This window comes from Choloepus didactylus, chromosome 9 (genome assembly GCF_015220235.1).
Source record: "Choloepus didactylus isolate mChoDid1 chromosome 9, mChoDid1.pri, whole genome shotgun sequence".
NCBI classification, from domain to species: Eukaryota; Metazoa; Chordata; class Mammalia; order Pilosa; family Megalonychidae; genus Choloepus; species Choloepus didactylus.
In genome coordinates, this window is record NC_051315.1 from 100,301,345 (window position 1) to 100,320,464 (window position 19,120).

Sequence of the window (19,120 nt, forward strand, 5' to 3'; positions counted from 1 at the left end):
CTTATAAACTCAGAAAATGTAAGTATAATATTGAAAAGCACTTTGAAACATAGTTAATTTTTCTTCATTATAGATAATATTTTCCATGAACTCTTCCATTATTCCATTTGGACCAAAATGTCATGGCATAAAAACAACTATTTTCAGCTTTAAAAATATAACATCTGTCTTTAACAGCTTTAGCATTTGAGAATAGGAAAAACAGGATAGGTTAGAAAGAAAGACAATGAAATCAGGAGTTAAGAAAGCTGGGGTCTAGATCTAACTCTCTACATGGACTTGCCATGTAGCCTTGAGGAGAAAGACCCAACTTTTTTTTTTTTTTCTTTAATGTGTCAGATAAGAGTTATGCTAAATCATTGATTAAAATCTAGAGGTTCAGAATTCTGTTTCTCTGCTTCTTATTCGAAAGAAACTTAAGTCGTCTTTTCTGAGATCATCAGTTTTCATTTCAAATGTAAACATATTCCAAAAAAATCTTTTATCAGTATGGAAGTCTGCTGGTCAAAGCATTATTATTGAGTAGTTAAATCCTTCATGAATTATAGAAATAGCCTTTTTCTGTTCTCTTTGTGTGTGTGTGTGTATATATATAATTTTGATAGACCTTTCTTATTTGTGTCAGGAATCATTATAGATAGGAGTGGACCATTTTTCTTTGACTCTATATGAGCATTTCAAGAATATAATCTGTATCAGATTGGAAATTCACAAATTGAGGAAATAAATTTGTTTCTAAAAAATATTTTCATTAATTATCATCTTGCCTATGTTAAGTAATAACAATTTTGCCCCTTCCCCATGGATAATTTTTGAATAATCCTCAGACACCAGCTAGAGAGTTGTAATTTTCTTAAAGGGCCCCAATGTATTTACAGAATTATTCTGTTACTAAACAGTATTTAAAGAACATAATATTTTGCTTATTAATGGGAGTAAAATACCTTTTCACTTTACATACAGGTACTCAAAAATTGTAAAGTAGGATGTCAGTGAATTTGAATTCTGAATGTCAGTTTGAAGATGGTAACATATTTAGTATATAAATCTTTTCCATTCAAACTACACATTTTAATTGGTATTAATAACAAATATGGATAATTTTATAAACACCTTGAAATTATCTCAAATAACATTAGGTTCCTTTTCTTTGATTTTAGGAGGGAATTTTAAGCTGTTTTAGAAGCAGTTTAACAAATAGTTACTGTGTTACTTGTCATAAATGATGAATCATTTACTTAGAAAAATAAAACTAGTATATTTAGTCATTACCATTTAGAATAAAACAATATGTTTACAAATATATGATTGGCATCAACTGATACACTTTTTCATACTTTCACTCTTGTTTCAATTAGAAATTTACAATAGTTGACCATAATGCTTTATTTTCTCTTCCATTTTGCTATTTTATGAAAAATCATGGTCGTTTTTATGTCGTGGCAAGAGTCTACTTGAAATTTTTTAATATGAATTTACCAATATCAAAGGAAGACATTGAGGACTATACTCTATCTAGGAAGATCATCCAAGCTGTGTCCTACTTACCTTTTAGACTTAAGGTTGGTAAGCATGTTAACAACAGAATAGAACTACATTTCAATGAAAGATAAATATAAGATCTAGAGGATATGGATTAAGACCTCTTTTATGCAAGTGTCTATACTAATAAATCTACTAAATTGGGAATTATTTTTCAGTAATGACCCAAAGAGCGCTGATTCTTTCATTTTAGCCAGAATCATCTGTTCCCTTTTTTCCCTTTGTAATCCTTTTTGTATGTGTAGAATTATGATTGACATGTATAGTTAAACCAAGACACAGTGCTTCAGTGTCCTACACCATGCTTGCTATTTTTCTTTTCAGCTGCCTCTGGAGATGTTCAAACATACCAGATTCGCACAGCACCTACTAGCACCATTGCTCCTGGAGTTGTTATGGCATCCTCCCCAGCACTTCCTACACAGCCTGCTGAAGAAGCAGCCCGAAAGAGAGAGGTTCGTCTAATGAAGAACAGGTAGATATACTGCATTTACTTAGATTGTTGTAAGTCAGGTTCATCTTCAGGATATGCCAGACTTGTCTTTGCATATGATCTGCTGTGATAATAGGATCTTTACATTGGGTTTGTTTTTGTTTTGATAGAATTAATGGATCATGCTAAAAAAAATCTTTTATTTAATTAGCTGCTGCACTTATGATGAGATGGCTAGTGGGATTATGGGTACAGCTTATCTTTGATCATAGAGCTTTCTTTCATGCAGTTTCCCCATGGATATTTAATATGCATCGCTGGCTGTATCTAAACTGTACTCTAACCAACCAGCTTATTTAAAAATTGTTTCTTGTCTATAGTGGTATTGTTCAGATAAATCAAGAGTCCCATGTATGTATATTAAAGTTAAATGTCACATTTTATTTATATTAAATTTATTTGTAATAAAATAAATGTTCGGTGACCAATCCATGTTTTTATGTATATTATCTTCACTTTAATAATTTTAGTTAACTCAAAGTAATAATTTAACACTTAAATAAAGATTCTTTGAAAATAGATTAATTCTAAGAACACCTTGTTACTAACATAAATCTTAAAATAGATGTAGTTAGTCTTCAACACAGAATGTATTATATATCATAATCGATAAGATGTGAGCAAAGCATGTTCTCAGAAGTAAATTCATAGGTGTAAATGTTTTTGTCATCAAAAAACAAAGTTAATAAATATTTAGTTTAGGATTTTAATATGGAAACAACTCTAAAACAAACAGAAGAAAATGAAAATAAAGGTGTACAAAGATGGAAAAAGTTTAAAATTGGTGAAAATATTCCTCTGCTGTCCACCCAAGATTCTTCAGATGCTGTGATAAAGTGAAAGAAACAGAGATTGAACTTAGAAGATACGGCCTCAGGTCTTTGCTCTACCACTTAGCTGTGCTGTTGAGGGAGCATAATAACCTTCCCAAACCTGAGTTTTTTTTTGCTTTTAAAACGGGATGCCACCATTGACCCAAAGAGCCAATCTGAGGGTCAAGTAAGATAACTCTTCTTAAAACACTTTGTAACTGTAGAATTCTATTGAAACATTTCTTTTTATGCAATTTCATGTTTCAGCTCAGATCAACCTCTTCATACCTAAAATGTTCGTAGCTGTTGCAGACTGTTAGGAGATTACATCTGAGCTCTAAGAAAATGGAAGAGTCTTTTCTGGGATATTAGAAAAAGAGTTGGAAACAAGCTGAGTGACTTTTATTTTATTCGTGCTCCATCATTCTGTGATTTTAAGTATTCAAGTTAATACTAAACAAAAGGAGAATTGTTGCATTCATTTTTTTTAATAATTCAGTTTTATTGAGGTACATCCACACACCATGCAGTCACACAAAGCGCACAATCAGTTATCCACAGCACCACCACACAGTTGTGCATCCATCACCAAAACCAATCCCTGAACATCCTCACCACCCAAACACACAAAAGTAATAAGAATAAAAATCAAAGTGAGTTGCATTCTTTTTTAAAGGTATTTTTAAAATTAAAAAACTGCATTTAAAATATTTTGTTCAGTTTTAAAAGTTTATAAGGAAGCACATAATCCTTTTCAAAATTAGAGGCAAGTCTGATTAAGAAATCTCAAGCAAAACTAGGTTGTAAAATTCTAACAGAACAGCACTTACTTAAAGAAACCAGTTAACAGGCAGAGCAGAACAATCAGATAGAAAACAAATCCTTTTCATTATAAAAACAGCAGAAGGCCTTCAGATTATGTCTGTGTGGTTTGGCTCTAAGGGAACAAACATATTTCCCCCTTATACAAAAAAAAAAAAATCTAAGATATACCAAAAAAAAATCTAAGAGTCAGTGTAATTGTAGTGTGGAAGGAGGAGCACTGTAACCTCCAATCTGCTCCATTGTTTAGAAGCAAACCCAGAAAGCTGCCTATTTGTGAGAACTCATTAATTTGAATAGCAGACCAAATTTCCTTTTTTTCTATTTGTTTTTACTTCAGATTTATGATCCTTCCATCAAGTCAGAGACAGGGCATTAATAACTAGTGTACCTAACAACCTTTGCTTGCCTGAGGCATTCATAGCAGCAAACTGACTTACCACAGACTAATAAAATAAGTTTGCTTGGATTTAGTTTCACTATCCTAAAAAAGGAAATTTGCCATTGACCCTACCATAGTTCTCTTCCCCTTTACTACCAGATTACTGCTGCTCAGCTTCCTTCACTGGCTTCTGTGACCATCATAAAACTCCCATGGAAAGGTACAGATCTCCTCCCACATTGCAAGTTCAAGATTCTCTCTTCATTCCATTTTACTTCTGTGGACACTTTGGATTGTTTGCTTCCCTGAACTCTTTTCCTTTGGTAACTTTTCACATTTTCCCTTGCAAGTTTCATCCATACCCATGTATTTCAGGCATCACCTGTATGCTGATCCTTTCTAATTCTATATATTCTGGCTTTGACCTTGCCCATACAGGCCCAATATGTGCTGGGCACTATACTTCGGTTCTTTATATATTATTTTATGAGTTCTACCTACAAGGAAGTAGAAATTTATCCCACTTTACAGAGGAGGAAGGTATAGTTCACAGATAAGTTAAATATCTTGCCACAAGATGCCTTTTAAGAAATCGGTAGAACTTGGATTTGAACCTATGTCTTACCTGGCACCGAAGTCTGTGTACATGCCGTTTCTCAGATCCCACTATGAAACTGTCTTCTGCCATGACTCAAACTGGAGTACATGATACTGTGCTGGGGATATACGGCTGATTTTTAATTAAAAAGAAATTCCCCAGGGGGAAATTCTACCATTGTAGGTACTTCAATGAAAAAGCTGGAGAAACAGTATCCACCTCAATATATTCACTAGGATGAATGTTCCTTATGTACCTCAAATACAGCCTATCTTAACTTTGATGGGAAAAGGTTGTGATCCAAAAATTTTATGCCATCCAAGTTGCCGTTTATTTAAGCATAATGCTAAGTGGTAAACATTCTAAAAGAAAATATAGATGGTTGTTATATTAGCCTTTATTGCTACAGTTAAAAATCAATCACAAAATCTCAGTGTCTTAGAATGACAAAAATTTCTTCCTCACTTCTGTTACATTTTGGCACCTGCATATCAGGTGCTGTGGCTCTCTTCCATGTATCTGGTTCCAGGTTCCAGGCCAAAAGAGCAGCACCTTTTTGAGACATGCCATTCTTGTGGCAAAGGGAAAAGGGCAGTGCTTTTTATAGCATCTTCTTGATTGTGGTGAATATCAAGCCCATTCATATTCCATTAGCCAAAGCATACCAAAGTCAGTGAGGTGAGGATGTATACTCTTCCCACAGGGAAGGGGGTAGAGTGTATGATTGTGAAAATAATACAGTCTACCACACTGTCTTTACATAATTATAGGATGCAGGGGGATTTTAATAGCAAATTCCTAAAGAGAGGAGCAATGAAGGGAAAGGTTAAAATGATTTGACCATATAAAATAGAAAAGTTCCATTTAACCAAGAAAAAAAACAAGAAAAAGATAAAGTAGCAAAGCAAACAAACTGGAAGAAAATTTAACAAATAAGGTCAGTTAAAGATGTAAATGGAAAGTCACAGAAAATTAATTAGAAATGCTGTGATAAAATTGAAAAAAAGTTTACATTTACTATTAAAGAAATGCACATTAATAAATGAAAAGGTATCTGCCAATTTCGTTGGTATAGATGATAAAGAATTACTTGTTGATGAGGATGTGAGAAAACAGGTACTTGTACACCATTAATTTGAGTGGAAATTGGGATAACTTTTCTGGATGGCAATGTGGAAACCACTGAACTGTTTTCTACCCTTACAGTTTTGCCTTTTCCAGAATCTCATATAAATGGAATTATACTATATGTATTTTGGATCTGGTTTCTTTCATTTAGAAAAATGCATTTAAGATTCATCTATATTGTTGCATGAATCAGCAGTTTTTTTTCAATCACTGGGTAGTAACTCCATTGAATGGGTGTACTGTAGTTTGTCCATTCACCTTGAATTTCATTCTTAGTTGTTTCCAATTTTGGAGTATTGTGAATAAAGCTACTATAAACATACACATATAAGTCTTTATACTAATAAAAGTTTTCAACTCACATGGGTAAATATCTTACAGTACACTGGCTGGATCAAATGGTAAATAACTTTATAAGAAAATGTCAAATGGTTTTCCAAAGTCGTTATACCATTTTGTATTCCCACCAGCAATGTATGAGAGTTTTAGTTACTCTACATCCTTGCCAGAACTTGATATGGTCAGAATGTTTTTTTTTTTTTTTAAGTCTAGATACTCTAAAAGGTATGTAGAGGCATCTCACTAAGACTTTAATTTGCATTTCCCTAGTAACTAATGGTGTTGAGCATCTTTTATGTGCTTATTTCCCATTAGTATATTTGCTTTGGTGAAGTGTCTATTCTGATCTTTTTCCCATTCTTTAATTGTTTGTTTCCTTTTCATTGAGTTTTAAGAGATCTTTATTCTGGATACAAGTCATTTGTAGAATATATGATATGGAAATATTTTCTCCCAGTCTGTGGCTTGTCTTTTCATTCTTTTAACATTGTCTTTTGCAGAGCAAAAGGTTGGCATTTAAATGAAATCTATTTTATCAGTTTTGTTCTTTCATGGATTGTGGTTATAATATTGTATGTAAGACTTCTTTGCCTAACCCAAGCACATAGATTTTCCTCTTCTATTTTCCTCTAGAAATTTTATAGTTGAATATTTTACATTTAGGTCTGTGATTCCTATTGAGTTCATTTTTGAATGAGGTGTGTGTCAAGGTTCTTTTTTTTTTTTTTTTTTGTAAACAGGAACATCTGTATGCTCCAGCACTTTGTTAAAAAGACTATCCTTCCTCCATTGAATTGCCTTTGCCCTTTTGTTAAAAATTAACAGTATTTGTATGGGTCTGTTTCTGTGCTGTTTTGATCCATTGATCTTCCTGAAATGAACCTCATGGTGTATTACCGTTTTTTTATATTTCTGGATTCAATTTGCAAGTATATTTAGTTGAGGATTTTTGTGTTTAGTTGAGGATTTCATGACAGATAATGGTCTGTAGTTTTCTTTTCTTGTAATATTTCTTCTAGGTTTGGCATTAGGGTAATGCCAACCTCGTAAAATGAGTTGGGACCTGTTCCCTTCTCTATTTTCTGGAAAAGGTTGTCTAGAATCGGTGTTATTTATTCCTTAAATTTACCAGGGAAACCCATCTGGACCTGGAATTTTCTTTTTTGGAAGGTTTTTTTAAACCATGAATTCAGTTTCTTCAATAGTTATAGAGCAATTCAGGTTATCTATTTATTCTTCAGTAAGTTTTGGAAGTTTATACCTTTTAAGGAATTAGTCCAGTTCTTCTAAGATGTTAAATTTATGGGCATAAAGTTGTTTGTAGTATTTCCTTATTATCCTTTTAATGTCTCTGCTCAGTAGTGACTTGCCCTTTTATTTCTAATATCAGTAATGTGTGTCTTTTTTTCCCCCTCTGTTAGTCTGGTTAAAAGTTTGTCAATTTTATTGATTTTTTTTAAAAGAACCAATTTTTAATTTCATTGATTTTTCTCTATTAGATTTGTTTTCATTTATTTCTGCTCTGACCTTTATTAATTCCTTCCTTTTGTTTGCTATGATTTTAATTTGTTCATCTTCTTCTAGTTTCTTAAGATAGAAATGTAAATCAGCGGTTAGCAAACATTTTTGTAAAGGGCCAGATGGTAAAATACTTTAGGCTCTGCAGACCATATGGTCTCTGTCAGTTACTCATCTTTGCTGTTGTAGAACAAAAGCAGTCACAAATAATATACAAACAAATGAGCATGGTTGTTTCTGTAAATTTCTAAGCATTGATTTAGTAGCATCCCACAAATTTTGATATTTTGTATTTCATTTGCGTTCAATTCAAAAAAATTTTTTTAATTTCCTTTAAGATGTTCTCTTAGACCCTGGGTTGAAATGCTTAATATTTATTTATTTTCCAAACAATTGGGGATTTTCCCAGATGTCTGTTACTGATTTTGGGTTCATTTCCATATGGTCCAAGGCCATACCTTGTATTATTTCTGTTATTTTAAATTTATTTATGGTTTTTAAGTCAAGTGTCATACAAAGGTCAATTTAGGTGTGGTTGGTTGATAATGTCATTCAGATCTTCCAGATCCTTATTTATTTTCTATTTGTTCTATCAATCACTGAGAGAAGAGTGTTAAACTAATCAACTATAATTGTGAATCTGTTTGTTTTTCCTTTCCATTCCATCAACTTTTGCCTTATGTATGTTGAAGCTTTGTTGTAGGGGCATATACATTCAGATTTATATCTTTTTAGAAGATTGACACCTTTATCATTATGTCCCTTTTTATCCCTCCTAATATTCTTTCTTCTTAAGTCTGCCTTGTCTGATAATAATATAACTATCCCACTTCCTTTTAATTAGTGTTTGCATGATATATCCTTCTCCATCCTTTTCCTTCTAACCTATATATCCTTATATTTGAAATGGGTTTCTTATAGACAGCATCTAATTAGGTCTTTCTTTTTCACTCAATTTTATACTGTATGTGTTTTAAATAGTTTAGGAGAGGGGTTGACAAACTATGACATGGACCAAATCTAGCCCACAGCCTTTTTCTTCTGTGATTTTTACCACAGAATGGTTTTCACCTTTTTTAAAGACTTACTAACAAAATTTTGAACTATATATATGATACATATATACAAGTGCAACAGAGGATTTTTAGGCTAGCAAAGCCTAAAATGTTTCCTGTCTGGTGCTTTACAGAAAACATTTGCCTACCTCTGCTTTAGACAGTTATCTTTAGAGCCATTAAAAATATGTGGAGAAAAATTTAATTTTACTTATATGTATTCAGTTTCCAGCACTCTTCATTTCCTTGTATAGATCAATGTTTCCTTCTGATATTATATTATTTCTATCTGAAAAACTTCTTTTAACATTTCTTGTAAAATAGGCCTGCTAGCAATGAATTATCTGGTTTTTGTTTGAGGAAGTCGCAGAGCATCATCAGGAGCTAAAATGGTGGCATAGAGAGGAGCAGAAGCTAGTTAGTCCCCCTGGAACAACTAATAAACAACCAGAACAACTAGCAAATAATCTGGAATAACTGCAGGGGAACAAATGTGACTGTCCACTCATCATACACCAACCTGAAATGGGAGGAATGCCTGAGATCACAGCATAAAATCTGTAAGTAAAAACTGCAGACTCGAGCTGGGAGCCTCCTCCTCCCCCATGGCAAACTGCAAAGCCTCGCTGTGCTAGAGAGCAGCACTCTCCAAGAAGCGAATATAGCTCAGCTGAGCTCCAACTGGGGTTTTAATTAACAAGTGGGGATTGCTCAATTCAAGCAACAACTCCCAAACAAGCAGACAGAGGCTTTTGGTGACAACTGACCTTGAGAGACAGAGGACCTCTCTGGGAGGGAGGGGGAGCCCAGAGGACCAGGTGCTTCTCAGGCCAATGGGTGAAACTGAGGGTGGCCGTGGACTTGGCCCTGAAAGGGGGATTTCTGTCCCTTTTACGGCTCAGTGGAGAAAGCCTCAACCATTTTCAGTTCCCAGCGCTCTGACCCAGACAAGGGTGGAGATAGCACAGGCAGAGACTATTCAAATGTAAATGACCTCTCCTCATGGGGTGTGTCTTCCGTAAGAGGAAAAAGGTGGGGCCAAGCTCTACTACCTGCCTTCCATTCAGAACCAGACCCCAGACCCTGGGGGAAAACAGCCACGGGCCACACCTTCTTACACCAGTCTGGAGCTACAGGCTGACAGGCGCCACCTGCTGGGCAGAAAAGCACAATGACTTGAGGCGTCACAGGGTGTATCAATCTAAGACACCCTCAGGGAAAAGGATACTGTTGCCTCCTTTTAGATCTGAGCCAGTTCTGGTCTGGGAGAATCTGATTGGAGTAACTAAGGAAACCAGATGCCCAGACAACAGAAAACTATAACCTGCACTAAGAAAACCAAAGTTATGGCCCAGTCAAAGGAACAAACTTACACTTCAACTGAGATACAGGAATTTAAACACCTAATACTAAATCAATTCAAAAAGTTAAGGAAAGAGAGGGCAAAAGAGTTGAAGTGTATAATGAAAACACTGGGCGAACATAAGGTAGAAATCAAAAGTTCGAAAGAACAACTGGCAGAATCTATGATAATGAAAGGCGCAGCACAAGAGATGAAAGACACAATGGAGACATACAGGATCTCAAGAGGCAGAAGAAAACACTCAGGAACTGGAGAAAAAGGCACCTGAAAGCCTACACACAAAAGAACAGACAGGGAAAAGAAGGGAAAAATACAAGCAATGTCTCTGGGAACAGAATGACTATGCAAAACGCAGGAATGTACGTGTCATGGGTGTCCCAGAAGGAGAAGAGAAGGGAAAGAAGGCAGAAGCAATAGAGGAAATAATCAATGAAAATTTCCCATCTCTTACGAAAGACATAAAATTACAGATCCAAGAAATGCAGCATACCCCAAACAGAATAGATCTGAAGAGGCCCATGCCAAGACACTTAATAATCAGATTATCAAATGTCAAAGACAAAGAGAGAATCCTGAAAGCAGCAAGAGAAAAGCAATCCGTCACATACAAAGGAAGCTTTATAAGACTATTTGCAGATTTCTCAATAGAAACCATGGAGGCAAGAAGGAAGTGGGGTGATATATTTAAGATGCTGAAAGAGAAAAACCACCAACCAAGAATCCTTTATCTGGCAAAACTGTCTTGCAAATATCAGGGAGAGCTTAAAATATTCTCTGACAGACAATAATAAAAGTTTGTGAACAAGATGCCTGCTCTACAGGAAACAGTAAAGGGAGCGCTACAGGCCGAAAGGGAAAGACAGGAGTTAGCGGTTTGGAACACAATTTTGGGAGACAGCACAGCAATGTGGGTACACTGAACAAAGATGACTGTGAATATGGTGAAGGAGGAAGGTGTTAGGAGCATGTGGGACACCAGAAGGAAAGAGCAAAGATAGCGACAGGGACGGTATAACTCAGTGAAACCAATACGTGACTATACAGGGAACCATTGATTGTTTACTTGGAGTGGAATGTATGATGTGTAAACAAAACCATCTTTAAAAAATGGGTTGATGAAGACCCATTCACTATATTGAGGACACTATATTGAGTGAAATAAGACAGGCACATAAGGACAAATATTGAAAGGTCTCACTGATATGAACTAATTATAATACATAAACTCATAGACATGAAATATCAGTTACTAGGATACGGAATGAGACTAAAGAATGGGGAGCAATTGCTTATTATGAGCAGAATGTTCAACTAGGGTGAACTTAAACGTTGGGAAATGGGCAGAGGTGATGGCAGCATGTTGTGAGAATAACTAACAGTGCTGAATGGTGTGTGAATGTGGTGGAAAGGGTAAGCTCAGAGTCACACATGTCACCAGAAGGAACGTTGGAGGTTAAAAGATGGGAATGTATAAAACAGTGAATCTTGTGGTGGACGATGTCCATGATTAACAGTACAAATATTAGAAATCTCTTTCATGAGCTAGAACAAATCTATGACACTATAACTAGAAGTTAATGAGAGGGGCATAAAGGAAAAAAATATACATGTTGCGAACTATGTACTACAGTTAGTATTTTGATGTTCTTTCATCAACAGTAACAAATGTACTATATCAATACTATGAATCAGTAATGGAGGGGGGTGGTTAGGGCTATGGGAAGATTTGAGTTTCCCTTTTTTGTCTCTATTTCTTTTCTGGAGTAATGAAAATGTTCTAAAAATTGAAAAAAAAAATTGTGATGGATGCACAACTGTATGATGGTACCTTGGGCAACTGACTGTACACTTTGGATCTTTGGATAATTGTATGGTATGTGAACAATCTCAATTAAAAAAAAAAACTTAAAAAAATAAGCATCACATTTCTAAAAGTTATTTTTGCTGTGTATAGAATTCTGGGTTAACAGTTTTTTCTCCCACAGCACTTTAAAGATGTTGGCTCCGTTTTCTCATGACTTGCAGTGTTTCTGAAAAGAAGTCGGTATGCATGTGATTGCTTCTTTTTTCTGATTGCCTTCAAGCTTTTCTCTTTTGTCTTTGAGTTTTAGCAATTTGAATGTCATACACTGAGTTTGTGAAGTTGTTTTCCCCATACTTATCCTACTTGGTGTTCTGAGCTTTTTGTATCTGTGATTTGGTGTCTGTCATTAAATCAAGGTTTTAGTTTATTCAAATAGTTTTTCTGTCCTGTTCTCTCTTCTTCTGTTACTCTAGTTACATGTATATTAGAATGTTTGATACTGTCCTGCAAGCTCTTGGATATTCTGTTCTTTTTTTTTTTTTTTTTTTTTTTTTTCCTTTTTCACTTTTTTTCTCTTGTTTCAATTTAGGTAATTTCTGTTGTCCTGTCTTCAAGTTCATTCATTCTTGGCTCAGCTGTGTCAGTTCTCTTCATGAGCACATCAAAAACATTCTTGGGAGGGAGGGAGGAAGGAGCACAACTAAAGAGACAGTGACAATTAAATGCAATATACAGTCCTCGACCTGATCTACCAAGAATAGAGAAAAGGCTGAAAAGGACATTATTGGGGCATATGAAAAAATTGGAATATAGACGAAGCTTTATATGAATGTTAAATTTCTTGAACTTTATAACTGCAATTAAAGTGGTAACTCAAGTGAATGTCCTTGTTCTTAGGAAATATACATGGTGATATTAAGTATTCAGGGAGCATGATTTATACACCTACACTCAAGTGTTCAGAACAGTGGATAGATAGAGAGGTAGATAGATGGATAGATAGAATGATAAGGCAAATGTGGCACAATGTTAAAATTGGTGGGTATCTGGGGCAGTGGGGGTGTGCTGGGGTTTTCTGTATGGGGTTTGCATTATTCTTTTAAGTTTGAAAGTATTTCAAAATAAAAAGTTTTTTAAAATGAAAAAAAAAAAGCATTCTCCATTTCCATTTAATTCTTGTAGTTTCTATCTCTTTGCTGAAATAACACATCTGACCTTGCATGTTATCTGCCTTTTTCATATTAATCTACTTACTTTAAATTTTCTATCATATACTTCCATCAGCTGTCATCAATCTGAATCTTATCCTGATTGTTCTGTCTCTTGGGAATGTATTGGTTTTTTCTTGCCTTTACTTATGCTTCAAAATGTTTGGTTGCATAGGACAAGAGACTCAGGTATGGTGAAAAATTTTTGTAACTGGAAATAGGCACACCTTACCTTTGTGAGGCCTTTGATGTGGGGGAAAAGGGAAGTTTGCTCTGATATAGGGGAGGATTTGGGCTGGCTTTGTGAGTGGTTGTATCCTCACTTTATTATACCACAGGCTACAAATATCTGAAGACTTAGTTTGTTCCTGGGGTTGGGAGTGGTATTCAGAGCATTGTGTGCTTGATTCTGAGTTGCAGTCTTCCCTTTGTGTTGTGCCTCAGAGAGGGTCTATTTGCAAGCTCCTGCCCCTCTCCTAGCAGTATTCTCCTGATGCTTGTTATTTGGAGCTATTAAGCTTTGGGTAGGGGGTGGGGGTTATTCTATTTAAGGCTCAGTCTTAGGCATGTACTCTATCTCTTGGTTTCAAGGGTGTGGCTTTTAGTCTCTTGCCCCTCCCTAAGGAGTATGTTCTCCCCATTTATTTCCCCCAGTTGCTTTGAAAATTTTATAAGGCTATCATTGTCCTTCTCTCCCTAGACTGACTTTTGTTCTGTTCTGGAGACAGGATCCCAATGGGGTTTCTTGCCCCTCCCACTTAGCTGTTCTTCCTCTCCCCCAGGTCTGCACCACAGTGGATACTTCTTATTCTCTTTGTAATCTTCTCTTTGCTTGTTGGGTTCATGGAGAAAAAAGCCTGCAGGAGGTACAGACTTAACAGTTTCTGCAGTTGCATGCTGACCCACCAGCCTGCACTTTGGCCTTCATCAAATTTTTACCAGTTCTAGGTGAAGTCTTTTTACCATTGTCCATTAGCGTCTTTCCCGTGTGTTTGTCTCCTCCTTTCCCAAAAAGACTATCTCTCCTTAGATTTTGGGTCAGTTATTTGTTGTGCGTCAGCTGTCTGATAGGTTTGAAAAAAATCTGTGAATTTTGAAGTTAGTCCTCTTTCTCATTGTAAGCATAAGAGTGACACTCAGCCCTTGACATCCTAAGGCAGAAGACAGAACCGTATATACATATTTTTAAATTAACTTAATTCATGTAAATAAAGATTGGAAAGATAGGCATAAATTTGCAAGTAGTATGGAAAAATGGAAAATACTAAAAAAGGAAGTAATAAGACAGGATAAGAGTACCATGCAGAGGCAAAAATTAGTTAAGTAAATATAGGAAGAGGATGTTGAAAAAACATTGTATAAAAAGAACACTTTTCTGGAAGGTGCAGATGTGTTGGACATCCTCACCTGGACTGGTGTTGATGTTGTCACAAACATTGGGACTGGCTGGCAGTTTGATGTGCTGAGCCCTCAGGCATGGGACTTGCCCTTATGAAGCTCATTACCACAAAGAAGAGTCTAAACTTGTATGTAATGGTGCCTAAGAGTCTCCCCCTGAGTACCTCTTTGTTGCTCAGATGTGGCCCCCTCTCTCTCTAACGGAGCCATCTCGACAGGTGAACTCGCTGCCCTCCCCCCTACCTGGGACCCGACTCCCAGGGGTGTAAATCTCCCTGGCAACGCAGAGTATGACTCCCGGGGATGAATGTGGACCCGGCATTGTGGGACAGAGAGTATCTTCTTGACCAAAGGGGGGATGCAAAATGAGACGAAATGGTTTCAGTGGCTGAGAGATTCCAAATGAAGTCGAGAGGTCACTCTGGTGGACATTCTTGTGCACTATATAGATACCACCTCTTAGGCTTTAATGTATTGGAATAGCTAGAAGTAAATACCTGAAACTACCAAACTCCAACCCAGCAGTCTGGACTCTTGAAGACAATTATATAATAATGTAGATTACAAGGGGTGACAGTGTGATTGTGAAGACCTTGTGGATCACACCCCCTTTATCTAGTGTATGGATGAGTGGAGGAATGGGGATAAAAACTAAAGGACAAATGGGGTGGGATGGGGGGGATGATTTGGGTGTTCTTTTTTCACTTTTATTTTTTATTCTTGTTCTGGTTCTTTCTGATGTAAGGAAAATGTTCAGAGATAGACTGTGGTGATGAACGCATAACTATGTTATCATACTGTGGACAGTGGATTGTATATCATGGATGATTGTATGGTGTGTGAATGTATTTCAATAAAACTGAATTTAATAAAAAAAAAAAAAACTACCCCCCCCCCCCAAAAAAAGAACACTTTTCTAAAAATATGTCTTGTCAAGTCAGTTTCAGAATTTATACGCCATCTGTTTACATGAATGCTTTGAATCATTAAATCCTGTTTCTGTACTGGAAGAGATGTTAGAGGTCAATTTAATCTTCACACTTAAACACTTGTGTGCTCTGACCAATCTCTTCTGTTCTTAAAAATATTTAGGTTGAAATATTTTAGAGGCTTTAAGAGGCACCTTCCGAGTTAGAGATTTCTTTAAAAATTTTTTCCTTTAAAGTTCATTTGAATTTTGCATTTGACTCCAAAATAGAATAACAGTTTAATAGGAAAATGCCCCCCCAACCGCAATTAAAATTTGTGCTTTAAAATGATACACCATGTTTATTCCTTATTCCTTAATAAAAAGGTAACCTACACCTTGGTTGAGGGTATTTTAATTCTTAGTTTGATTTTTTTTTTTTTTTTTTAATACAGATGAGGAAACAGTCCCTGAATGGGAAGAGACCTGCTAGAAGTTGTACAAATAAGTGTCAAAGCCAGGATCTGACTCCCAGTTTCCTGATCCCTAGCTTAGAGCTCTTGCTACTAAGCAATTTGTACCCAATATTGATTATTTTAAAATGTAACTAACTTGAGCATCATTCATAAATTGAATTTTGCAGTACAGTGTTACTGAAATTTATGCTGTATTCCCTCCCAAAGAGTATTGTGTAGGGATTTAGGGCATGCTACATAGACTTCCTCTTTAGAAAGTAAATAGTAGTATTTACATTAGTACATTGAAAGGATCCAAGAAGTCTTGTATTAAAGAAATAAATTCTTTTTCTTAGCCCAGCATTCCATATTTTTTTCTTTTGAAGAACATATAATTTAATCTTTCATAATACTATAGCGTCCTGATTTTGGTTTAACAAAGTTGGGATGTAACCTAGAGGATAGTATTAGTTTAACTTTGGAAACCTGCATGTAGATGTAACATAGTCACTCTACTTGTGAATTGTAAATTTGTAAAACTGGAGTTTACAGAAATATTAAATATGAAAGAAAAGTTCTCAAAATGAAATTCTCCTCTATATATAGACTATTATGTAGGCTTCATTTCCCTCTCACCATTGGTTCTACTCTTTATGGAAAAGCAAGGGAAACAAGATTAGTAAACCTTAGCTGAAATTAGGTTTTTAACTTTGTATCATTTGGTTTTAATTGGACATGTTTTCCTAATCAGCCAATCAGCCAGATACATTCTACATGCTTTCTTTTATGTTATAACTCACTGAATACAGAACATACAAATTGACTTCCAAATCATTCCCACTGTCATCCTTCAGATCATTATTTCCCTCTTGGCCTCATAGCGTCTCTTGACTATCTTCTTCACTGTTGAGCTTTTTTTTTTTTTTTTTTAACTGTAGTACTATATATGTATTAAAATGCAAATTTTCCCATTTTAACCATTTTTAAGTATACAGTTCAGTGGCATTAATCACATTCAACAATGTTGTGGCACCATTGCTATTACCACCATCCATTACCAAAACTTTTCATTCCCCCAAACAGAAACTCCGCACCCATTAAGCAGTAACTCCCCATCACTCTCCTACCCCCAGCCCCAGATAACGTATAATCTACTTTCTGTCTCCATGAATTTGCCTGTTCTAGAGATTTTATATAAATGGAATTATACAATATTTATCCCTTTGTGTCTTGCCTATTTCACTTAACCTAATGATTTCAAAGTCCATCCATGTTGTAGCATATGTCAGAACTTCATTCCTTTTTACACCTGAATAATATTCCACTGTGTATATACCACATTTATTCATTTGTTGATGGACACTTGGATTGTTTCCACGTTGTGGCTATTGTAAATAATAATGCTGTGAAAATATTGCTGTACAAGTATCTGTTTGAGTTTCTGTTTTCAATTTGTTGGGGTATATACCTAGAAATGGAATTGCCGGGTCATAGGGCAATTCAGTATTTTTTTGATGAACTGCCAAATTGTTTCCCACATTCCTACTTGCAGTGCACAGGGGTTCCAGTTCCTCTAAATCCTTGCAAATAGTTTTCCATTTTTTTTATAATAGCCATCCTAGTGGGTGAGAAGTAGCATCTCATGGTTTTAATATGCATTTTCCTGATGACTGGGGATTTTGAGTATCTTTTCAAGTACTTATTGGCCATTCAGATATCTTCTTTGGAGAAATGTCTACTCAAGTCCTTACATATTTTTTTAATTGGGTTATTTGTCTTTATTGTTGAATTGTAGCAGTTCTTTATATATTCTGGATATTAAGCCATCATCAGATAAATGATTTGCAACTATTTTCTCTCTTCTGTGGGTTGGCTTTTCACTATTTAATAATGTCCTTTGATGCACACAAGTTCTTAATTTTGATTGAGTACAGTTTATTTTTTTTCTGTTATTGCTCATGCTTTTGGTGTCATATTTAAGAACTCATTGCCAAACTCAAGGTCATGAAGATTTTCCCCTATGTTATCTTCTGAGAATTTTATGGTTTTAATTCTTCGATTTCAGTTTATGATCTTTTTTTAGTTCATTTTTGTGTATGGTTGAGGCAGGAAATCAATTTCATTCATTTTTGCATGTGGACAGCCAGTTTTTCCCATCACCATTTTGTTCAAGAGACTATTCTTTCCCCATTAAGTATACTTGGCACCTTTTGTCAAAAATCAATTGGCCATAAATGTGTGAGTTTTTCTCAAGACTCAAATCTCTTCCGTTCGTGTATTTCTGTCCTTGTGCCAGTAATCACTGTTTCAATTACAGTAGCTTTGTAGTAATTTTTGAAATTGGGAAGTGTGAGATGTCCCACTTCGTTCTTCTTTTTCAAGATTTGCTTTGGCTATTCTGGGTCCCTTGTGATTCCATATGAATTTGTGGATCAGCTTTTCCATTTCTATACAAAAGACTGCTGGAATTTTGATAGGTATTTCATTGAATCTGTAGATCCTTTTGGATGTTGGGCCATTTTTAACCCATATCCAAAGAATTTCTCCAGTGGTAGAGTGATGCAGTGGATAATATATTGTCCATATATGGACATACTGCTTGCAGTAGGAACACATTTTTCTGAATTGATAGGCTATATGGGGATGAAGACATTAATGGGATTATACTATACTGCCATTTGAGTTACCTAGAAATAATAATAGCTTAATATATATAAAGCATTTACAAAATGCCAGATACTGTTTCATGTGCTTTTCATATATTAACATTTAACATTCATAAATCTTTTGAGGGTAAATAACATTATCGTCATTTTACAGTCAGGATATTAGATTAAGTAATTTGCCCACGGACATATAATTGGTAAGGGGTAAAACCACTTAACCCCAGGAATCTGCCTCCGAAGACACTGTTCTTAACTGCTATATTATACTGCCTCTGTTGTAAATGAGTGATTGTAGATCAATACTTTTTTCATTTTTTAAAGGCTTAGAACTTTCTTGCTCACAACTCACATTGACTCAACAAGATGTCCTACCACATACCAGGCCCTGTACTAGAAGCTGAGACTATAAAAATAAGATGTGTTCCTTGCCCCCATAAAGCTGAAGATTTACTAGTTTGGAAACAGTAGCTTGCTAAAAAATATTTTTTTTTATTATTTTAAGTCTTGTGTTAGATATTCTTAAGTGTCCTGAAATGACAAGTTTGTGAGATATTCTAGTTAAAAAAAATGTTTTCATAATGAAATGTAACGTTAATTCTTTTTAGTTATTAAATGGATAGAATTCAAGTT

General features: G+C 35.3%; 2 protein-coding genes across 14 annotated transcripts in view; one reads left to right on the top strand and one right to left on the bottom strand.

Annotated features, from left to right (window-relative positions):
- The window catches only part of METTL21A (methyltransferase like 21A), a 234,130-nt gene that overhangs the window by 172,162 nt on the left and 42,848 nt on the right, over window positions 1–19,120 (bottom strand). For 3 of the 9 annotated variants that reach the window (XM_037849551.1, XM_037849548.1, XM_037849549.1), the window contains one exon: window positions 18,206–18,457. The exons of 5 other annotated variants lie outside the window; for them this stretch is intronic. In XM_037849551.1, the coding sequence (XP_037705479.1) occupies window positions 18,272–18,457 (186 nt within the window). In that variant the 3' untranslated portion in view covers window positions 18,206–18,271. Of the gene's footprint in view, window positions 1–17,845; window positions 18,458–19,120 lie in introns of those variants that run through there. One more of the 9 variants, XM_037849552.1, reaches the window with a different exon arrangement.
- CREB1 (cAMP responsive element binding protein 1) overlaps window positions 1–19,120 on the top strand; it is a 63,366-nt gene that overhangs the window by 43,709 nt on the left and 537 nt on the right. For 4 of the 5 annotated variants that reach the window (XM_037849543.1, XM_037849542.1, XM_037849544.1 and 1 more), the window contains one exon: window positions 1,867–2,017. In XM_037849543.1, coding sequence (XP_037705471.1) covers window positions 1,867–2,017 — 151 coding nt within the window. Of the gene's footprint in view, window positions 1–1,866; window positions 2,018–2,732; window positions 3,238–19,120 lie in introns of those variants that run through there. The other variant, XM_037849545.1, reaches the window with a different exon arrangement.